At 53.7% G+C, this 20,416-nt stretch overlaps 1 protein-coding gene across 1 annotated transcript; it reads left to right on the top strand.

Annotated features, from left to right (window-relative positions):
• The first annotated feature begins 16,587 nt into the window (after positions 1-16,587).
• On the top strand, positions 16,588-19,225 carry TCL1B (TCL1 family AKT coactivator B). The gene is made up of 4 exons (XM_057318745.1): positions 16,588-16,732; positions 18,708-18,724; positions 18,809-18,982; positions 19,175-19,225. The coding sequence occupies exons 1-4, from the start codon at positions 16,588-16,590 to the stop codon at positions 19,223-19,225; spliced, it is 387 nt and encodes a 128-aa protein (XP_057174728.1).
• Positions 19,226-20,416: the final 1,191 nt, after the last annotated feature.

The raw sequence follows: 20,416 nt of genomic DNA, 5'->3' as shown, positions 1-20,416 counted from the left end.
GACGCTTCACCGACTGAGCCACCCAGGCGCCCCAGGACTTTTTAAGAGTCTTAAGTGGGGAGCGATTTGGAGCTGTACCAGTCCTTACTAGGTTGTGCTATTCTGGGGAGGTGACGTGGGGTAATTGAGAAGACAGAGCAGGCCAAGAACTTTTTATAAAAAAAACCAGTTGAGAAAAAATCAAATGTAATCAGAATGTCTGTTCCACATCTGGGCTGAGCACCAAGAAAGCATTTTACCAAAATCAAAGTGCACCAGCCAGGCCCAGACCTCTGGCGTGGAGACTGGATGTGAGCCTCGTTGTGTCGGGCCCGGCCTCGCAGACACTGGAGAGCTGTGGGGCCCACGTGGCCACCATGCGTCAGCCAGGAGCACTTTCCGCTGCGGGTAGGAGAAAGCCTGGCCGATGTGTCTGAAATAAGGACTTCATAGAAGCTCTGGCATTGGGGTGTTGAGCCAGGGCACCGAGCTGATGTGCTGTGATCCACTTTTCCTTCCCTTCACGTCTGTAAGTTGGCTGTCACAGTTCGGGGTGGCAAATATCTGTGCCATGTGCAAGCCCAGAAAGGGGGCAGGTCGGAAAACGGGGTCTCCACCAGTCCTCTGGTTCCTCCTCCCCCTGTATGTGCTGTGTCCTCAGGCTGGCTTCTCTCGTGGTAACAAAGTGACCCCCACAGCTCCCGGTTCCTGAGCTGTTGGTTCTCCTAATGCTTCTTCTCAATCTGCACTAAAAGTTCCTCCCAAGCGGGGCTCCTCTGTTTCCCAAATACACCAGTCCACCACTGATGGGTGGTATCAGTTAGCTACTGCTGTGTAACAAGCCACTCCACAATGCAGTGGCCTCAGATAGCCACCATTTATTGTTACTTGCACATCTTCGGGTCAGGTGTGTGGTCTGCCAATCTGGGCCCGGCTTGGCAGACGTTCCTGGCCTTGCTTATGTGTCCAGGGTCAGCCGGCAGGTCGCCTGGGGGCTAGCTGGTCTAGGGCAGGCTGGATGGGGTGATTTGGTTCTCCTTTCCATTGCCTCTCACATATCCAGTGGGTTGGCGGGAGCATGTTTCTACGGTGACAGCGGGGATCCAAGAGGGAGCCAGCCCAGTCATGGAAGAGAGCCAAAGGAGCCGTGTACTTGCTTTCAAGCCTCTGCTTCAACACATCACTTTCGCCAAAGCCCGGAATGGGATTGGAAGGGGTCTGCGAGTTAGAGAGAAAGAGTGGATGCAGGGCGGTCATTAATTGAGGTCATGACTGCAGTCTAACATATTGGTGGAGTGACTTTGGACGGGTTGACTTAGCCTCTCTGTGCTTTGGTTCCCTCTTTGGTCAAATGGGAATAAGACAGCACCACCTCACAGGACTGGGAGCAGCAGTGAGTCCCTACCCTGTAGTGTCTCCTCTCTTTCTTCTCTTCTGTCTAGGCGGGAACTGACTCATCCCTCAGGTCTTGGGTGTTGGGTTGATGGATGGAGGATGGTGGGTGATGGAGACGGTCACTGGACCAGGAGTTCAGAACCCTGGCTCTGGAGGCCTCTCTGTCCCCCTCAATACCGGGGCTCTTAATTCCCTAATCTGTACAACAGAATTGCTCCTGTCTCCTCACCTCATTTCTGATCGTCCCTGTTCACTTGATCATTCGTTAGGGCTCCCTGTTGTCCATCTAACACCAGCATGAGCCACGAGCAGAGGGGCAATGGGTGCTCATCAGTCCTTGCAGCCCCCTGGGCCACACCTCAGCCGGCAGCATCCCATCTCTGGATTAATACAAATTGCATTAGTTCCAGCCGTTGCTATAACGAGCTAACGCACCCTTCCCGGTGTAAAACCACAGATGTATTCTCTTACAGTTCTGGAAGTCAGAAGCCTGAAATGAGTCTTACCAGGCTAAAATTAAGGTGTTGGCAGGACTGGATCCCTCTGGAGGCTTCAGGCGAGAACCTTTCTGCTTGCCTTCTCCAGATTCACGAGGCATCCACATTCCTTGGCTTGTGGCTCCTTCCTTCCTTCACTCCAAACTCCTATGTCTGTGGTCACGTCTTCTCTGACTCTGAGTGCACCAGCCAGGTGCACCCTATCTTTCTTCTAGAAGGATCCTTATGGTTACACTGGCCCCCTCCACCTAATGCAGGGTAATTTCTCATCTCAAGATCCTTCACTTAATTATACCTATAAAGTCTCTTTTAATACATGAAATAACATATTCAGGGGTTCCAGGGATTTGGGTACAGATATCTTGGGGGCCATATGCAGACTTCTGTACTAATTAACCCACCCTTCAGGGTGGACTCAGGGGAGAGCGCCTCCCAGCTGGTGTGACCTACTAAACTTAGTTCTAGATGGAAAACAGAAAAGGTAAAAAATGACACCTTACGCATAATAGCATATTTGCCCACTAAGGCACCAGTGTCCATTTCTATCCTCACAAAAATGATGCCAGGGAAGCGGCATCACCCCATTGCACAGAGGAGGAGACTGAGGCCCACAGAGGTCAGGGAATTCGCCCCAGGTCCTGTGGTTTCTAAGTGGCAGAGCCAGGATTAGAAGTCAGGTCCCGTCTGACTCCAAATCCACGGAGAGGGTGGGGCTCAGAGCGACACACAGGAGGAGGCTGGGGCCACGGGGTCCTGGATGGATGCACGGGGAGGGTGAGGTCTGGAGAGGTGAAGTGCCAGAGGTCACAGGGTCTTCTGACCCCTGGTGGGTCTTTTCTCCACTACAACCCCTCCCCTGCAGACACAGGCCGTGACCTCCCCAGATTCAGAGCTCCCTCCACGTGGCTTGACTTGAATCTGGAGGGAAAGAGAACAGATTCTGCCCCAAGCGGCACGCCACTCACCACTGGCTATCTGCTTCATGTGGGCAAAGCACAGTCTTTTCCCTTTGGGTTTTACCCCACCTGCATGGGGGTTCATGTTACAATTGCGCATGGGCTGTTAGCCGGGGCTGATCGATTTCATTCACAGCTTCTTCCTTGGGCCTTGCTTCCCGTGCCCGGGCCCAGCAGAAGGCAGGGAGACAGGCTCAACCCCAGCCTGCCCCTCCCTCACACCATCGTTCATCACACACCAGCGGGCGCCTGGCACCGCGCTCTGGCACTCTGCCTGCACCGTCTCCTTTACCCTCGGAGCAAACCTGTTACGCAGACCAGAAACCTGAGTCGGACTGAGGCTCAGAGAGGTTGAGTGACTCACCCAAGGTCACAAAGCTAGAGCACGGCAGGCCTGGGCTCCAAGTCCTGATCGGCCTTGCACGAGTGCCACGCTCTGCCTCTCCCCCAAATTCCCACTCCTTAAATTTGATCGCCACTCTGAGAATGTGCCGAAGACTTTTATCATCTGTCCTCTCTCGAGCGCCCATGCCCAGACGGGGAGTGACGTGACCGAGGTCCCACCGCGAGGTAGGGGGCAGGCCTTCTGACTTGCGCTGGAACGCTCTGTCAGGCTGCCCACCCTCCACCAGCCATCCCTGACCAGCCAGAAGTACCCGCAGCGTGCCCAGCCCTGTGTGCAAAGGGAGTGGCCACCGGCGCTAATCCCAACCACTTACCGAGAACTTTCCAGACACAGAGTCCCTGAGAGCTGCTGGAAGGCCCCGCTTTGCTGTGTGAGGCCGAATCTACTTGGGCAGATGCTTGCCCTCCTGACACTTGCCCTCCTCCGGCGCTAAGTGGGGCAATACTACCTCCCCTTGGGCTGGGACGATGTAACAAGATCCTGGGTATAAACATGCAGTTCAGGACCTGGTAGAGAGGAAGCCCCTGATAATCCGTGTGGACTTCCTCCTTCATACCATGGATCACCTTGCGTGGCAATTTTTCTGTTTACTTCTCAGTTCTGCCCCCTTCACCCACCCCTGCTCACACCTAACTAGAATCTGCCCAGGGCCTGGCACGCTGTGCATGCGCACTAAATGCTTGCCGAAAGCACTAACGGATAGAGGAAGCGTGGAGCCCTAGCTTGGAACCCCGGGCCTCGGCTCCCAGCCCTGGGCCCCGCCCCCTGCCCGGGCATCTGCAGCGTCACCCCTCCCCGGAGCCCCTGTGTCGCCTCAGTAACTAGGCCGGTGCCGGTGCCGTGTCTGACCTCCCCCGACTTTGAAATAACTCTTCCCCTGCAGTGCTCAGATGCTCTTTCCTGGAAACTCGCTCGCCCTTCTTTGCCTCCCTCCTCCCCCTGATTGGAACTCCGGGGCCCTGCCAAGAACTGGAGGCTCATTATTAAACCGGGCGCTGCCTTATATTAGATAGGCACAGATAGAAAAGATTAGCTTCTATCTCAGCTGAGGGCTGACATAGTGAAGGCTCCTTGAGCTGTTAGCTGTCAAGGAGAGGAATGAAAGGTTTTCATCTGCATGAGTAATTGTTTCCTGTGTTAGCCACGGAGACAAGGGATTTACAGCCCAGGCACATTCACGCTGGGACCGGAGCAGCTGCCACTTCGGAATCCAGTCCTGAGCTTTCCCCCCTGCTGTCCTTCTTGGGGTTGGTCAGAAGAGCAGGTGGGGCGGTGAGGGTGGGGGGCAGAGGGGCAGGGGTTTCTGGAATGTCCAGGCTGGGAGGGTGGAACCACGAAGGGGCCGGAGCAGGCAGGCAGGCCCGGGCCCACCGCTTGGCAGGAGGCCAGGAAGGCTGGCAGAGCGGTTGTTTGGGCAGCTGTCCCTCCTCCCTTCCCCTCACACCCACCTTGGTCTGTCAGCTGGTCCTCTAACCTTGACCTCCAGAACACATCCCCAAGCCAGCCCATCCTCCCTTCCCGTCCAGGCCACCGTGTCTCTCGCGGGGGCTTCTGCACCAGCCTTCGTGCTGTCTCTGGGCTCTCTGGCTTCAGCCCTCAAGTCTTACAGCTCCTTCTCCACACAGCAGGTGGACGGAGCCAGCTCTCCTCCGTCTCTCGCTGCCTGGAATGAAGCCTGGCCTCCGGGGCCCTACACACCTGGGGCCCACCGACCTCCTAATCTCAACTGAGCTCACTCCCCTCTCTTCGCACCGGCCCTTCTGGTCCTCAAACAGCCCCAGCCAGTCCTGCTCCTGGTACCTTCACACCGTCCTTCCGTCCCCTGGGAGCATGCATCCCCAGATCACACAGCCGGCTCCTTCTCCACACGGGCCACTGGCTCAGACGCCCTTCTCCCCATGTCTGCCTTGACCACGTGGTCTGACCTAGTGCCTGCCTAGCCCATTACCATGCTTAATGTCCCCACTGTCCAGAAGTACATCAGCTGTCTCTATGCACCAGAATGGCCACAGATAAGAGCAGGGAGAGACCCATCTGTCTCGTTCTCTACTGGACCCACAGCACCCAGGACCATGCCTTGCACAAAGCAGGGGCCGGATAAACCTTGATTGAAGGAATTAATGAAAGCCAGGCGACAGAAGGCCAAGGGAGGCAGAGCCACCAAGAGGTACATTTGGCACCTAAGCCGGTGCATCTGTATGTGGGGATTTAACAGCAATAATTACAACTGCTCCTCTCGTGTGTTGGGTTGTGTTTGAGGTTCTGAAATTATCCATAGAGGCTGGTGACCCATCCATATGACAGGCAGAATGAGCAGAGGAAGCTGTCCCCCACCCCCCAGACACCTGTAAGCAGAGGGAGTTCCTCCTGCGGCAGGAGAACACAGGACCCACAGCAAGAGGGACAAGAGGAAAGGGATTTAAGAACAATACAAGGCAAAAACAAACCCTGAATGCTCACGTCTTAGTTTAACATACAGACTTGCGGTCCTCCCGCGCACTGGCTGTGCTTACAGGCCAGCTACTATAATGTAAAGCGTGTCTCATGAACCTTGAAGTCTACACAGAACACAGGGTACCGATTTCTATTTTAAAAAGAGATAAAGACAGGGGCGCCTGGGTGGCTCAGTAGTTGGGCGTCTGCCTTCGGCTCAGGGCGTGATCCCGGCTTTCCGGGATCGAGCCCCACATCAGGCTCCTCCACTGGGAGCCTGCTTCTTCCTCTCCCACTCCCCCTGCTTGTGTTCCATCTCTCGCTGGCTGTCTCTCTCTGTGTCAAATAAATAAATAAATAAATAAATAAATAAATAAATCTTTAAAAAAATAAAAAATAAAATAAAAAAATAAAAAGAGATAAAGGCAGACCTGTTTGCAGTCAAGAAATCCTGGCATTCCTGGACCGAGAGTCAGGAAGCTCAGGGAGCAGAAACACCCAGAAGAAAGATGCGAGTGTAGGAAAGGTCTGAATGGAGGCCTTGGAGTTTACTGCCGCATAGTTCAGCTCACAAGCTTTGTAATCCAAAAGGTCCCACCAATATCTCAGAGCAGAGACAACTTTTTTGCACTGGACAGAGGTCCAAGTGATTGCTTCTTAGTTTCTTTTAACCCTAGCTGCTGCTTCTCCTAAAGGAAAATGTCTATTTCTGGCTTATTTCCCTTCTCGAAGCACTTGCGGGTTGGGGAGGTTGCGATATTAGGTTTCACGGCACCATCCATCAAGAATGACCCCGGCCAGGCATTGTTACAGCTCGCATTTCCATATGTCATCTCCAGTTCTTACAAACTGGAGGAAAGAGGTTGAGCGGCGTGCTGTCCGTCCCAAAGCTGGTAAGTTTCAGAGCACGAACTCCAGCCTGGGTGTCTTAGTCCCAAGGTCGTGCTCTTTATGACTTCTTTTGCAGCAGGCAGGAGGCTGTCAGCAGCAAGAGCGTAGTTCTGGGTTTATCCCGCACCTGATATGTGCCAGGCCTGCTGCAAACACCATGCAGGGAGATTGTTATCAGGAAGCGGGGTTCTAGGCGAAGGCCTGGATCAGAGGCGGGCCTCCAGTTTCTGCCAACAATGAGCACGTGTGTGTGCGTGCATGTCGGGGGGTTAGGATTGGGGTTGGAAGGTGCCCCTGCGCTATCAACATTAAGGCAGATCTCCTGGGATGCAGGGACTGCGTGTGGGGCAGGGGTTCAGACCCTCGTCTCTGACCCAGTGTGGCCAGCAGACAAGCCTGGAGATGCTGAACCCTCACAGGCGCGGGGCTAGGCCTCCTCCATATACTCCCTTCTCTAAATCAGGGTGCACCGGGGCTCAGAGCTGCTCCAAGCCTGGGCTGCGCTTGCGGGGCGTGAATGGCTCTCAATACTGAGAAAGGAGGCGTGACAACGGATCTGGACCCAGTGGGTCGTGGCACAGTGGGCTTGGCTGTACACTGCGCATCTGTTCCTCACTGCTTTGCCCCTGTGCCTGCCCATCTCCTGGAGCAGGTCCCTGTGGCGTGATAATGACGGGAACCCTGCGGGGAATCACACTTCTCCTGGTCCCTCGGGAATCCAGTGGGGGGGGGGGGGGGATAAGCCGCTGTTGAGGGCTGACATCTTTTGCCCTGGGTTCAGTGAAGCCTCCATTAGCCAGATACCCCATCGTCAATCAAAACACTCAGATTTCTTCGATGAAACAGGTGAACGGTTAAGGGGCAAATACGCGCTGCTGTCAGAGTTTCGGAGGAACTTCTGGGGGAGGAATGACGGCAGGTTGCATCTCCAGCTAACACTTTAAACCTCCCTATGTCAAAAGGTGAGAATCGCCAGTGTCACGATGTGGAAACCAAAGGGAAAACCAGAGTGTTACAAGGCAGGAGGGGCGGCGGTGTGACACGGGCCAGAGATGCAGGGCAGTGTCTGCCGAATGAAGCCATCGCCCCTGACCTTAGGAGGGTGGCCCCTATGGACCCTCCAGAGAGCATTTTCAATAGAGGACGGGGTGGGGGGCACGGTGGGAGAGGGGGTGGCAGTAACAAGATGACCAGGTGCTCTGTGCGAGGTGCTAACAGAGGTACGGAACGTCCCGCCTTTTCTGAGAAGTCTGCTGCATAAGAGAAGGTGGGGGGCTAGCACAGAGATAGTCAGCAGCCCCTGAAGATCTTCCTGGGGGCCAGGCACTAAGTCCCGAGTACTCAGCCTACACGAACTCATTTAATCCATAACAATAGGAAGTAGGCAGCATTCTCATCACACCTATTGGTCAAAGTGCTTGCTAAAGGTCACATGCCTAGTACGTCCCAGGGCTGGGATTTGAACTCAGGCAACCTGGCTCCAGAGAGTGTTTATGACCCCTTACTCTGCTCTTTTCCAACACAGAGACATGGGGGGAGGTCCTCATGATATCAATATGAACAACAGGGAGGGAGAGCTAGCTTCATCCTCTCCCCTCCTGAAAGCCACGTTATCAGCCAGCATCCCAGGGACCTGAAATCTCCAAGCCACTGTAACCATGACCACAGCCTTGCATATCAGGTGTTCTAGCCATGACATTCGTGCAATGTGCTTTCCACGTCATCCCCAGAACGTCTCCTAGGCAAGCTGGAGCCAACAGGGCCCGAGTTTCAATAAGATGATGCCTTTCATTATGACGGTGTAACTTGATGCTAGGCCCCAGGTGCCCTGCCAGGATTACAGATGTGATTAGCATTTGGCGATGTAATCAGAGAGGTTTGCTGGGTTCTTGGGGTCTGGGGGCCCAGCTTGTCAATTGCTGGTTTCCATCCACTGATGGATCGAGTTTGCAGAGTGTCCCCCACATCCTTTGGACTTCTGAATCGGGCACGCTGGGGTTCAGGTTCTAGCTCCTCCCCTAACCAGCTCTGGGATCTTGGCCAAGCAATGGTCACTTCCCCTGCCTCGGGTCCTCATCTCCAAAACGAGGAGAAGAGCCCACGCAGCACAATTCCCATGGGAGCTCCCTGCCCTCATCTCAGCCTTTGGTGAGATGCTTGCTCTTTGCAAAGACCCGATTTCTTCATCATCAGAAGGCTGCCACCGGGCTTCAGGGGATGACCCACTTACAGCCAATTGCTTCCTTCTGGGTCGTTCTGATGGATTAAATGAAGAACCATTTAAAAGCACAGGCCAAAGAGCCAGAGGGAGAGGCTGCGGAGGGGCGATGCGGGTGGAGCCGCACGCATGCGCGAGGAAGCTTTGTCCTGCAGTCAGGAGGAGCTCTGGGTGCGCTAGGGCGGCCCAACCGCCAATCAGATGGCACGACCTACCTCCAAACTGTGCTCGCCTAACTAGGTCAGTCACAAAGCGAGCCCTCAGTAAGCCGTGGCAATTACAGCGACCCGGGGGCCATGTGTGCCCCGTGCTGCTCTGTGTACCCTGACCCCTCCAACCTTTCCTATTTCACTGCAAACTCCCAATACCCAGGGCCTCTGCTGTGCTGAGAATACTTTTATTTCTGAGTGCACTTGTGACGAGGCATTTGCAGGAAGAGAGTCTCTGAGTCATGTTTCCAACACACCTTTGGGTTCCTGTTGGACTTGGCTGCGGCTGGGTTTTTTGTTTGCTTGTTTTTAAGATTTTATTTATTTGGCAGAGAGAGAGAGAGAGAGCACAAGCAGGGGCAGCGGCAGAGGGAGAGGGAGAAGCAGTTTCCCCCACTGAGCAGGGAGCCCGATGTAGGACTCGATCCAAGACCCTGAGATCATGACCTGAGCGGAAGGCAGACCCTTCACCGACTGAGCCACCCAGGTGCCCCCTGGGGCTGTTCTGAAACAGGCAACGATCTGACCAAAGGACATTTCAGTCCAACAAATGTTTGCTGTGGCCTTCCGATGTCTGGCACTGGCTTCCATGCTGCCACACAGAGATGAATAAGAAATGGGATCTTACCCTCGGTTGGTAAATTACCATTGACTGAAGCCATATCAGGTGCCCGACAGAGGCCTTAAGAATGTTGTGATTCTTCCCCACAACACCCGAAGAAGGTAGCTACCACCTTCGAGTTACAGGTGGGGAGTAGAAGGCTCACAAAGGTTGTCATCGGCTCAAGGTCACACAAGTAGGAAGGGCTGGAACGGAGCTTTGGATTCAGGGATGTATGACAGCAAACCCCACATGCTGTCAAGTATTCTGAGCTACCTTTCTGTCAGAGAGCCGCGGTCGAGTGGAGACAGAGATATAAAGCCGTAAATACTATCCTGACGGTATAAACCCACATGCTGTGAGTCCAGGCCAAGGAAGCCGGATGCCATCACAGAAGTCCGACCAAGAAGGTGTGGGCCATTTGTCCCGACCGAAGAGGAGGCAGGAAGGAGTCCCTGCCCCAGGCTGCACACTGTGTGCCCCTGGTTTTCTGACTCCCTGGCAGATGGAAAATACTGCTGTGGCTGGAGGGATCAGCACCCATGCCTCCCTTTCTCTCCATTTTTATGGGGAGGGACACGGAAGGGTGGGCTCAACAAATTCCAGTCTTGGCCCTCCTCCAACAAAGCCCTGTTAAGAAAGCTGAAAGCCGCTCTCCATCCCATTCTCCTTCCCTTGGAGCAGGGAAGAAATCCAAAGCCCCTCGGACAATAACAGAGACCAAAGTTTGCAAGGGCAAGACAGGCCCCCGGCTAATGAAGAAGATGTTTCTTCGACTTGGCTTCAGACTGTCCTATCCTCCGGGAAACTTGGCTGTCCTTGGGAGAAATGCCAACTTTATAGATTTATTAATGAAATGGCTGGCAGTTCACAGTTCTTGGTGAGAAGGAAGCTTGAATCAGAGAGGCCAGGCCAACCCAGGTCCACAGGCTGGAGTCCATCAGACTAACTGCTCCTCCCCTCCCCCAGGCTTGTAAGACGGGGCAGAGCTCACCTGAGAACACCCACCTGGCGGAAGCCTGCACACCGCTCTAGAGCAAGGACCAGACCAGGTGGACAGTCTGCAGGGGAGGAGGGCCATGGGAAAGGAGGGCTCACCTGTGGGTAGGGGTAGAGTCCATCCAGGGGGAGACTTGAGAAGTGGATGCCTATAAGATGAGAAGCTATCCCATGGGGGTGGGTGGGGGGCGGCAGGAGAAGGGGCTGGAGGGACAGGGCACCGGGGAACCTCTCCTTGGGAAGACCTAAGTTCCTGGCTAATTTTGTGGAAACTGATAGGGGGTTCCATCTCGCCCCTCCTCATGGAGAAAGGGCCCAGCCAAGGAGGCAGACTATGCCACTTGGCAATGCTCTATATTATCGCGTGCGTTTGTGTGTGTGCCGATATGATGCATATTTAAAATGCATAATTAGGGGCACCTGGGTGGCTCAGTCGTTAAGCGTCTGCCTTCGGCTCAGGGCGTGATCCTGGAGTTCTGGGATCAAGCCCCACGTCAGGTTCTCCTGCTGGGAGCCTGCTTCTTCCTCTCCCACTCCCCCTGCTTGTGTTCCCTCTCTCGCTGGCTGTCTCTCTCTGTTAAATAAATAAATAAAATCTTTAAAAAAAATAAAATAAAAATAAAATGCATAATTATACAGGTTTGCATTTTCTCAGTTGTGAGGCTGAGTGTGTTCTCACACGGTGGTTGGCCGTTGGCATTTCCTTTTCTGTGGATTTATTTGCGCCTTTCCCTATTTTTCCAAAGGGCTATTCTTTTCATTTATTCTTTTATTCTTATTGATTTGCAAGAATTCTTTACATAGTCCAGAAACTAACACTTTTCTATATGTTGGTAGTATTTTCGCTCACTTTGGTCAAGGTATGCCACAGAAAGGATATTTTGGGGCACCTCAAAAATAATTTTTGTAGGTGGAGGAGGGGCAGAGGGAGAGGGAACGAGAATCTCAAGCAGACTCCCCGCTCAGCACAGAGCCCGATGTGGGGCTTGATCCCACGACCCTGAGCCCATGACCTGAGCTGAAATCAAGAGTCAGATGCTTAACCGACTGAGCCCCCCAGGGGCCCGTGGCACCTCAAACTTCACAGGTGTTTTCATTGCTTTGCGGATTATCTCTAAGAAGGCTGTCCCTACTCCAATCATAAACAGGTTTTCTGTGATTATTGCTTAATAATTTCATGTATTTCTTTTCCAAAGTTAGGTCTCTCTAAGCTACTTGTGATTTTATCTCATAAAAGGTGGAGGAGGGGAATTTCCTCTTGCCCCTGCTAATCCAAATGTTTACATACGTCTAGCCCCCTTGCCCCTGTTCCCCCCATTGCAATGGAGAGAGAGCCTTCTCCGCTTGTAGGACAAGCCTTCCGCTGGGACTCCCACCTCTGAGCGTTCCTCCTGCAAGACATCCTTTGGTGACTACTTCGCTCGTCATCAGTTTTTCCTTGCTTCCTGGATCATTTCCGTCAGCACAAAGACATGGTTGCATTCCCCCCACCTTCAAAGAGCCCTCCCTCCCTCGGGGTAAGATGGACTAGCTTGCAACAGGCCAATGCTACTGCCAAGCTATAGGAAATCTGCATAATAGTAAAAATCGTATTTTCCAAAGCATCAGGGAGCGATGGAAGCACCAAGCACCAGAGGAACTAAACTTCTGGAGAACGGCCAGCTGCCCAGAGGTGAGTATCTGCAGCTGCTCTTCCCTTTGGGCCATCTCTGGTTCTGGGCACAGGCTAGAGGCTGAAATCGGGGCTGGGTCCATTCAGAGGGCTCTGCGGAGGCTCAAGGGGCCCAAACACCCAGCCAGATTCCACCTCGAGATATGTTTCGAAGTATAAAGCAGCATGGTACGCGAGGCTGAGGACCTCTGAAACGCTGAGTGGAATTTTCTGGTGCTTCTTGAGAAGAAAAACATGCGCAGGAGTTGGGGATTCTGAGCTGATGTGAGAAGAGCTGAAGGCACTGGAGGGAGCAGTGACCTGACACCAGCATCGACCACCAGCCATTGGTCACCTGCAGCCACTCGTTTCCTGGAGCACCTGCTGATTCTGTATGCAGCTGGACAAACGTGGAGGCTTGAGAGACCTCAAACACTAGCTGCTACCCTGTCCCTAAAGGCCTTTAACAAATGGATGTGGCTTGGGAGAGGGTGCTAAAGACCAGAGACACACCCCCTTCCCCAAGACAAGACTGAATCTTCTGAGTCTCTCTGTGCTGAGACAAAGGCCCGCCAGGCCGTTGATTGAATATGTATATATATACATATGTATATATACAAATATACATTTCTATGTAGAATAGAAAGAGATTTATTATAATGAATTAGTTCACATGATTATGGGAGTGGCAAGTCCAAAATCTGGCTCAAGTGTGAAAGTGTGAACCAGCAGGTTTGGGACCCAAGAGAGCCCACAGTGCAGCTCCAGTAGGAAGACTGGCAGGCTGGAGACTCAGGAGAGTTGAAGAAGCAGATGAGGTCCAAAAACAGTCTGTTGGAGAATTCCCTCTCTGGAGGGAATCCGTGTTTGTGTTCTATTCAGGCCTTCAACTGATTAGATGAGGCCCCCCCATATTATGGAGAGCAATCTGCTTCACTCAAAGTTTGCCAACTTAAATATGAATCTCATCTCCAAATACCTTTAAGTTGACACATAAAATTAACCATCACAATAGCCAAGGCACTCTAGAGGAAGAACAAGGCTAAATGACTTATGCTCTAAGATATCAATATCTATTTTAAAGCTATGGGAATTAACAATGTGCTAATGACACAAGGATGAAAAAGCAGAATAATGGACGAGCAAAGGGAGTCCAGAAACAGACCCATGCATATTTGGTCCTGATTTTATGTCAGAAGCGACAATACCATACAGGAGAGGAAGAACAGTCTTTTAGTAGATGATACTAAGTTAGTCGGATATCAGTATGGAAAAAATTAATCTAGATCCCTCCTTACATCATACACAAAAATCGATCTTATCTAACTATGGAAAGTAAAAGACTATAACCTTGGAAGAAAACAGAGTACTTCTTCGATGACTGGGAATTAGCAAAGCTGTCCTAATCGTTCTTCACTTCCATGATTGGATTGAGTTTCTTTTATCGTCCTTCAAATTTATTTTCTGCACCGATTGAGATAAGCAGAGCTGGAATTTAGATGTTCTTGTTTGTGTTGTTAACTATACCATCCCCATCCAGGCCTCTTCTAGAAGTCGCTGATTACCGTGTCGCTAGTTTGTTTTACCATTAGTTCAGACATTTATCAAGTGCGTACGATGCCATTCCCTTTGTCCAGCACCAGCACCGCTCCTGACCAACTTGGTCAAAACCAGTTGGTCGGGCTGGCACTTTAGATCATGGCCAGCCTCCTCTCACTTACACCGCCCCATTTCTTATCCTTCATCTCACGAGCCTGCATCCTCAGCTCTAGCTAATCCTCGTTGTTTCCCGGTCTCCAAATACACCCTGAATTTCCTCTCTTCCAAGTCTGTTCCTGCTGCCTCCCCAGTGGGACAAGCCCTTCTGTGCCATGCTGTTTCCAGGCCATCTGCCTCTGGTGTCCTGCCTATCTTGGCCAGTTTGGGCTCAGCATGTGGGAGAAGCCAAGCAGAGTGTGTGGAGATCTCAGTGACTCTTACAGCTTCTGAGCCCTGCTCTGTGCCCCTTTATTCGGGGTCTGGAATCATCCCCCTAGGTTGGGTGGTCCTAGTGCTGGGACACCAGGGCTTGGGGGACTTGTGAAGGGCTTCTGAGGAGGACAGCAAAGGGTCCAGACAAGGCTACACAGTCATTACCAGGCTCTGCAAGGGAGCAATCCTGGAGAGGTCCGTGTCTCAAAGTCTTAAGACTTTGGTGACACCCACTCTGTATGGTGAATACTTCAAGTTGTGGGTACCAAAGATGGACAACCTGGCAGGAGACATTGCTGTATCTCAGACATGATGTGCGCGAAGGCCAGCTGCACGACAAGGGTCCAAACTTTTGCTCTCATTGCCAGCCCTGGTCTTTCTTCAGGGCAGGTCCAGATGATGAGGGGACACGGCAGGAGAAGGGCGGTCAGTGAACTAGTCTGTTCGTTTGTGGCCCCTACGCTCTCTGCTGATTTGTTCTTGTTGCTCACGGAAGCCTCTACTTACATCTTGTCTCCCGACTGATGGGCAGATGTTCTTCATCTGTACCTCAGGTGGGCGGGTGGGGGGAATCTCTCTACTCCTGGTCCCACCTCTCCCACAGTGAGCCGGACTGGATGCAGGCAGGTGACACAGGACGCGAGCCTTAGAGCCAGGAGCAGGCAGGTTCACACTCTTCCCCTACCGCCCACCGTGCTCAGGCTACGAAACTGCTCAAGCCTCGGTATGAAATGCGGATGACGATCTCAAGCTCACAGAGCTGTTGGGAGGACATAAATGAGATGACATAGGTCAAATGTCTCACTTGGCATGGGTGCTCTGCCCCCAGCCCATCCACAGCCACACACCTGCTCATCAGGGGTAAGGTTGAGAATTGTTACAAGGGCAGGGCTGATGGATTGTCCTTGGGGCAGGGACGAGTGTGTGAACGTAACTCTCGGACATCAGTTTTTGAGGCCCCATCGTGTACCAGGCACTGCTCCTTACACACACTCATCTGATCCGCATAGCAACCTGGTGGGGTGGGGGGCAGGGCTGGTACTTGCAGCAGACAGGCTCTGGGGGGTCCCCATGATTCCTGGCTCCTGGTATCCACACCCTTGTGTGATGGGTCCCCTCTGTTTGGATGTGGGTGGGACCTGCTCCAACCAAAGGAATGCGGTAACAGAGGCATCCCGCATGTGCGGTCACTTTATCGAGACTGCAGTGCCCTGTCTCAGGACCATCCTGATCCCAGGCCAGATGGAAAGACACCGGGGAAGGAGGTGGAATTGCTGTGAAAAAGGTTCCGGCCTCTACAAAAGGTGCTCGCCCTCCCTGTCATTTATACCAGATCGGGAACCCGGCCAGAAATCCTTTTCCAGTCTTCCCGGAGGAATGACATCATCTCCATCATCATGGTAATGTGAACTAGAAGACTCATACTGTGGTTTTCAAAAAGAAAAGGATCATTTCGTGGCGCATTCAGACAAACCCGGGGTGCTTACCAAATGGCCTGCCTCTCGTTTCTGTGGCCTCATGGCAAAGCAGAGCTAGTAAGATGGCCAGGCCAGGGGGACACTCTGGACCCCGTGGCCAAGGATAGGTGGGCAAGAGTGCCACATGCCCTCTCTCCCCGAGGCCTGGTTTCTGTCACCCCATGATTCTGATCTCAAATGTCCCTGGGGCACTGGCTCATTCTCTGATGGGAGGGCTGGATTTGTCCTCTCACCTTGGCCAGACATCCCCAGGGGAAAGAGCCCACTGAGCTTGAGGGGTGCCTCTTAAGCTCAGAGAGGGGTCCTTACAGGGAGTCCTATGGAAGGAATGGTCCCAGGGGTGGAGGAAATTGAGCAGTCCCTGCTAGCTCAGGATCTGGGGCCAGGTTTGCCTGAGGTCTGGGCACAAGCCCCAAGGCAGGGGCGGGGAGGGGTGATCAGTGACATAGCCTGCGGGGAAAACTGGGGAGGGGGTGCTCAGGGAGGGGGCTTCAGAAGGATCATGGGAGGGAAGTGGAGCAGAAGGATCATGGGAGAGAAGTGGAGCGTCGGGTCTTAATGAGACACCCCTGCCCTGGGCCCAGGGCCGAGGGGTGGCCCCGTACCCAGGGAGGGGCCTTCCCACACCCTGCGGTTCAAGGCCCTGTCCCAGCAGTCCAGAACTGGCCCAATTCCTCCTGCCCCTGCCCTTTGGCCCCACTTCTGCCTGCCCCCTGCGGTGGGCTGCCTCCCCCACCGCTGGGTGGGCCTACCCCTTGCTGCCCCCCTGCGGCCCAGGACTGGCTCCCCCCTGTGGCCGCACCCACTGGCCCCGCCCAGCGTGGGTACCGCCCCACTTAAGGCTGCCCCGCACCTGGGAGGCCGCACTTGTGCCTCTAGGCCCGCGGGGGATGCGGTCTTGCCATGGCCTCGGGGGCTTCTCTGTGCCTTGGGGTGCCCCTGCACCGTCTGTGGGCCGTGAGGCCTGGCATCTACGAGGACGAGAAGGGGAGGACCTGGGTGACCGTGGTCGTGCGTCTCAGTCCCTCCCAGAGAGCTCGGGGCAGGGGCTCCCCCCCGGCTGCACAGTGAGTTGTCAGGCATGGGGTGGGGGGGAGTGGGAGGTGGGAGGACTGTGCAAGGACCTCAGCTCCATCTGGACCTGGCACATTCAGCAATAGGGCCCGGGATAGAGATGAGAGGAGGCCGTTCTCACTTGCCCTTGTCCTGAAAAACGCAGCCCGTGCAGGGTCCAAGCACAGTGATGTCTATGCCTGATGCAGACCCCAGGAACCCCTGCCTGGAGGGGCCTGTGGCATGAGCTTATCTGCAGGAGAAGATGCAACCCTTATTGGGAGGTGGAGGGGCTAGGTAGGTCAGGGCCCAGTCCTGCCCCCAGGGCATGCTGGGAAGGTTTCCCAGATGGGGCGGCTCTTCCCTTGGGTCCTGCAGGATGAGTAGGAGTTTTCCAGGGCCCAGGCAGAAGGCATTGCAATCTAAAGACAGCAGGTGAGCCGACAGTGTAAAAGGAACGTTGGCTTCGGATTCCTTATCTGCAAAACAGTAACAACATACCTCTGCGGCAGGCGAGTCAGATGCCACAGCAGAAGAGGCTTGGGGGCGTCTGACAGGTAGCACCTTCCGGAATCCCACCTGGGAAGCTAGGGCGGCGTCTAAGACCCTTTACTCCCAGGTGTTCGATAATCACTCAGGTTGGCAACAGTTGCCCCGGGTGAGGGGCTTAGCTCCGCCTTAGAGGATAAATACTCCGTGTAATACGGGAAATCTTGTCAGGGTATTGAAAATGCCATTTATGCCATTATAAATGATTCGCGGACATTTTAAACAATACAAAACACTTCCACCGCTCTTCAAAGAGGTCATCCAGCACATTTTTGGTGGAGAACACCAGAAGTCTTTTCCACACCTGCACCAAATAAAGCATGCAAAAAATTCTGGACAAAATATTTTGGTCGGTTTTTTAAAAGCATAAAAATGTATTCGGTGGGAAAAGGGGATTCAAATCATGGAGCTGTGGGTACAGTGGGGTACCCGGAGAATGAGCATTTCCGCCTATTTAAAATAATTACTTAGTAGTTGACCTGTATTTTCACATATAATTTCACATATAATCTTAGGACGGGAAGCAGCTTTCTGAGCCTGACCTAAGCCAAGGCCCAGCAAACTTTCTGTAAAGGGTCTGATAGTAAATATTTTCAGCTTTGCAGGCCCGAAGGGCCCTGTGGTGACTACTGGACTCTGCCCTTTGTGCAAAACCAGCCAAAGACAGCAGTAAAGGAAGGAACATCCGTTTCTCCACAATAAAGCTCTATTTACAAAAAGAGCGAGCAGGCCAGACTGGGTCCACACTTCGCTGACACCCTGCCAAAGCCAGAAGCCAAAGGGAAAGAGATTTTGCCATGTAATTAAAAGCCTTTTCTCTGCAAAAAGAGCCCATAACAAAGGGAAGACAACAAACTGAGAAAAATTATTTGCCATATGCAGGATTGATAAAAGCCTAGTATCCTCATCACAAAGACAAATCCTCAGATAAAACCGTTGGAAGGAGCCTTCCATTCTGTTGCATAGCAACGGAGCTTTGGTTATAGTTGGTGGTGGTTTTCCCCACTCACTTTTATACCTTTCTGTATTGGCCAAATTTCACTGTATTTTTTATGTTTATAGTAAGTGTGTGAAGGTCGGGACCAAAACTACAATATATTTTTTGGGGAAACCCATCACTCCCAGGTCCTAAGGTGTACGGATACCTTCCTTTTAAAAAGAAGGTTAAAAAAAAACCTCTAGAAATGGCTGAGATGGAGGCCCACGGCATCATAAGTGCAGACCTGAAGTTGCTGATGGGTGGGAAGAGTGACTAACTTTTCAGGGGTACAATGGGGTAAGGTGGGGTGCAGGTCAGTGGAAGGACCATACCTGGGGGAGCCAGGAGAGACTCTGTCATCCCAGGTCTAGACCAGATCCCTGAGAGATGGTGCCTTGGCTTTAGGTCTGGGATTCTGAAACATTCGCATGTGAAGGGGCAGCTCCCCAGGGGGGCCAGGCATTCAGGACTGAGTGTGTCTGCGCACAGCCCAGCTGTTGGGGAGCCCTGTCCCTGAGTGCTGCCTCCTCTCTGTCCCTTCAGCATGAACCCAGCAACACAGTCCACATGTGGCAGATGCCAGTGCACCCGCGGGAGCCCATGTCCCCCAGCCAGCTGCCCCTCTCCCAGCTGCCCCTCGTGTGGCAGCTCTACCCTGGAAGAAGGTACAGAGCGATGGATTCCAGGCTCTGGAAGTGGTGGACCATGGCCAGGCAAGTGCGTGGTGGCCCCCGGGGAGGGTGAAGAGGGGCAGGTGCTGACTGCCTGCGTGCAAAGCAGGACCAGGGATGGAGGGACCCGGGTTGGAGGGGCCAGGCTGCTGAAATCCACAAAGCTGGGTTCCCATCTGCTTCAAGTGGCCGGACAAGCGTTTCCGGGGGGCTCTGACCGCTCCCCCCTCTCCTGCAGATCGCCTCCACAGAGCAGCTGATCCTGCCGCAACTGTGGCCCGGGGAGTGACTGACGGAGGAGAGGCGCTCACGGGCTGGTACGGCAGGGTCTGTGTCCTGCAGCGTGGAGAGCAGACAACAGCAAGGAGGCCTCTCCTCTTTACAGGAAGACAGTGCTGGTTTCCTTCCCCTCCTGCTGTTCCCTGAGCTATGCTCACACAGCCACCTCACCACCCCCTGGTCTTCGATTTTCACTGCGTGCGGGCCCCCCACCTTCACAAAGTTGAGATCTCACCAAATCAGTCATCATCTCATCTTGGCAAGAATTCTGTCAGGTGCATGTTAACGTCCCACTTTACAGACGAGAAAGCTGAGGCTCTGTGGGTTGGAAGGATTGCCCCATGACCTGGAGCCCGGAAAGAGCAGCGATCAAGCTCACATCCATTGAGCACGGCTCTCTACCTAGGTCTGACCATGGCACTGGGGTACCACAAGTCTAACCACTAGCAGTGGCCTTCAAGGACCTGCCTCTATCCGCAGACGCCTTCTCCCGGAGACTGACCGGAGCAGGACTCCGTGCACTGGAGAGACTGGAGCTGGGGCCTTGCCCTCCCAGCCTTTGGTCCTGCTTGAATTGGGGGCACCGTTCCTCCATGATGCTGTGTCTCCTTTTGTCTTCTCCCAGGTCTTGCTGGCCCTGTGGCTCTTTTGTGAGGATCTCTGCATACCTGCTCTTCTGTTTGCACACCTAGCATGGCCTCCCTGGGAGAAGGAGGCAGTGGGGCCCTTGCCAACTCTGCTTTTCTTGTTTTGCTCAGCAGCCCCGCTCTGCTCAGCTCTGCACTCAGCGTGACGGGACTTGGACGGGCTCCGTCTGAGTGCTGAGCCCAGCTCTCCCGCTGGCTTCGAGCCATGGTTTCTCGTTCCCTTTTGTGCACCAATGCTGATCTTCCAGGTGCCCCTCCGCAGACCCCCTCCAAGGCCCCCAGGCCCGGCTCCAGCCAGACCCCTGGCCTCCAGTGCCGCCCGTGATTAGAACTTGCCCTCAACCCGCTCCCATCGGGCGGGAAGTGGCTCAGTTTAAGACGCGGCCTCCGAGGGAGCCAGGTCTGGACTTGGGACTCAGGTGGGCATCCGTTCTGCTGACTGGCTGGCCCGGAGGAGATGGAGTCCCAGGTGGCCCACCTGCACCAGGGCGTGCGCGGAGGGATGGCCTGGGCCCGCGGTTCTCCTCCTTCAGTCCTCCAGCTTGTGGAACTGC

Source organism: Ursus arctos, unplaced genomic scaffold (assembly GCF_023065955.2).
Source record: "Ursus arctos isolate Adak ecotype North America unplaced genomic scaffold, UrsArc2.0 scaffold_25, whole genome shotgun sequence".
Taxonomy (NCBI): Eukaryota; Metazoa; Chordata; class Mammalia; order Carnivora; family Ursidae; genus Ursus; species Ursus arctos.
The sequence above is the reverse complement of the archived record's forward strand: the minus strand, read 5'-3'. Positions and strand labels throughout refer to the sequence as shown.

What these genes read in the sequence shown, in the direction of transcription:
- TCL1B (XM_057318745.1), top strand. Translation starts at nt 16,588, where the DNA reads ATGGCCTCGGGGGCTTCTCTGTGCCTTGGGGTGCCCCTGCACCGTCTG. An exon ending in GGTGGACCATGGCCAGGCAA is followed by an intron (nt 18,983 to 19,174) that starts GTGCGTGGTGGC and finishes CCTCTCCTGCAG; the next exon opens with ATCGCCTCCACAGAGCAGCT.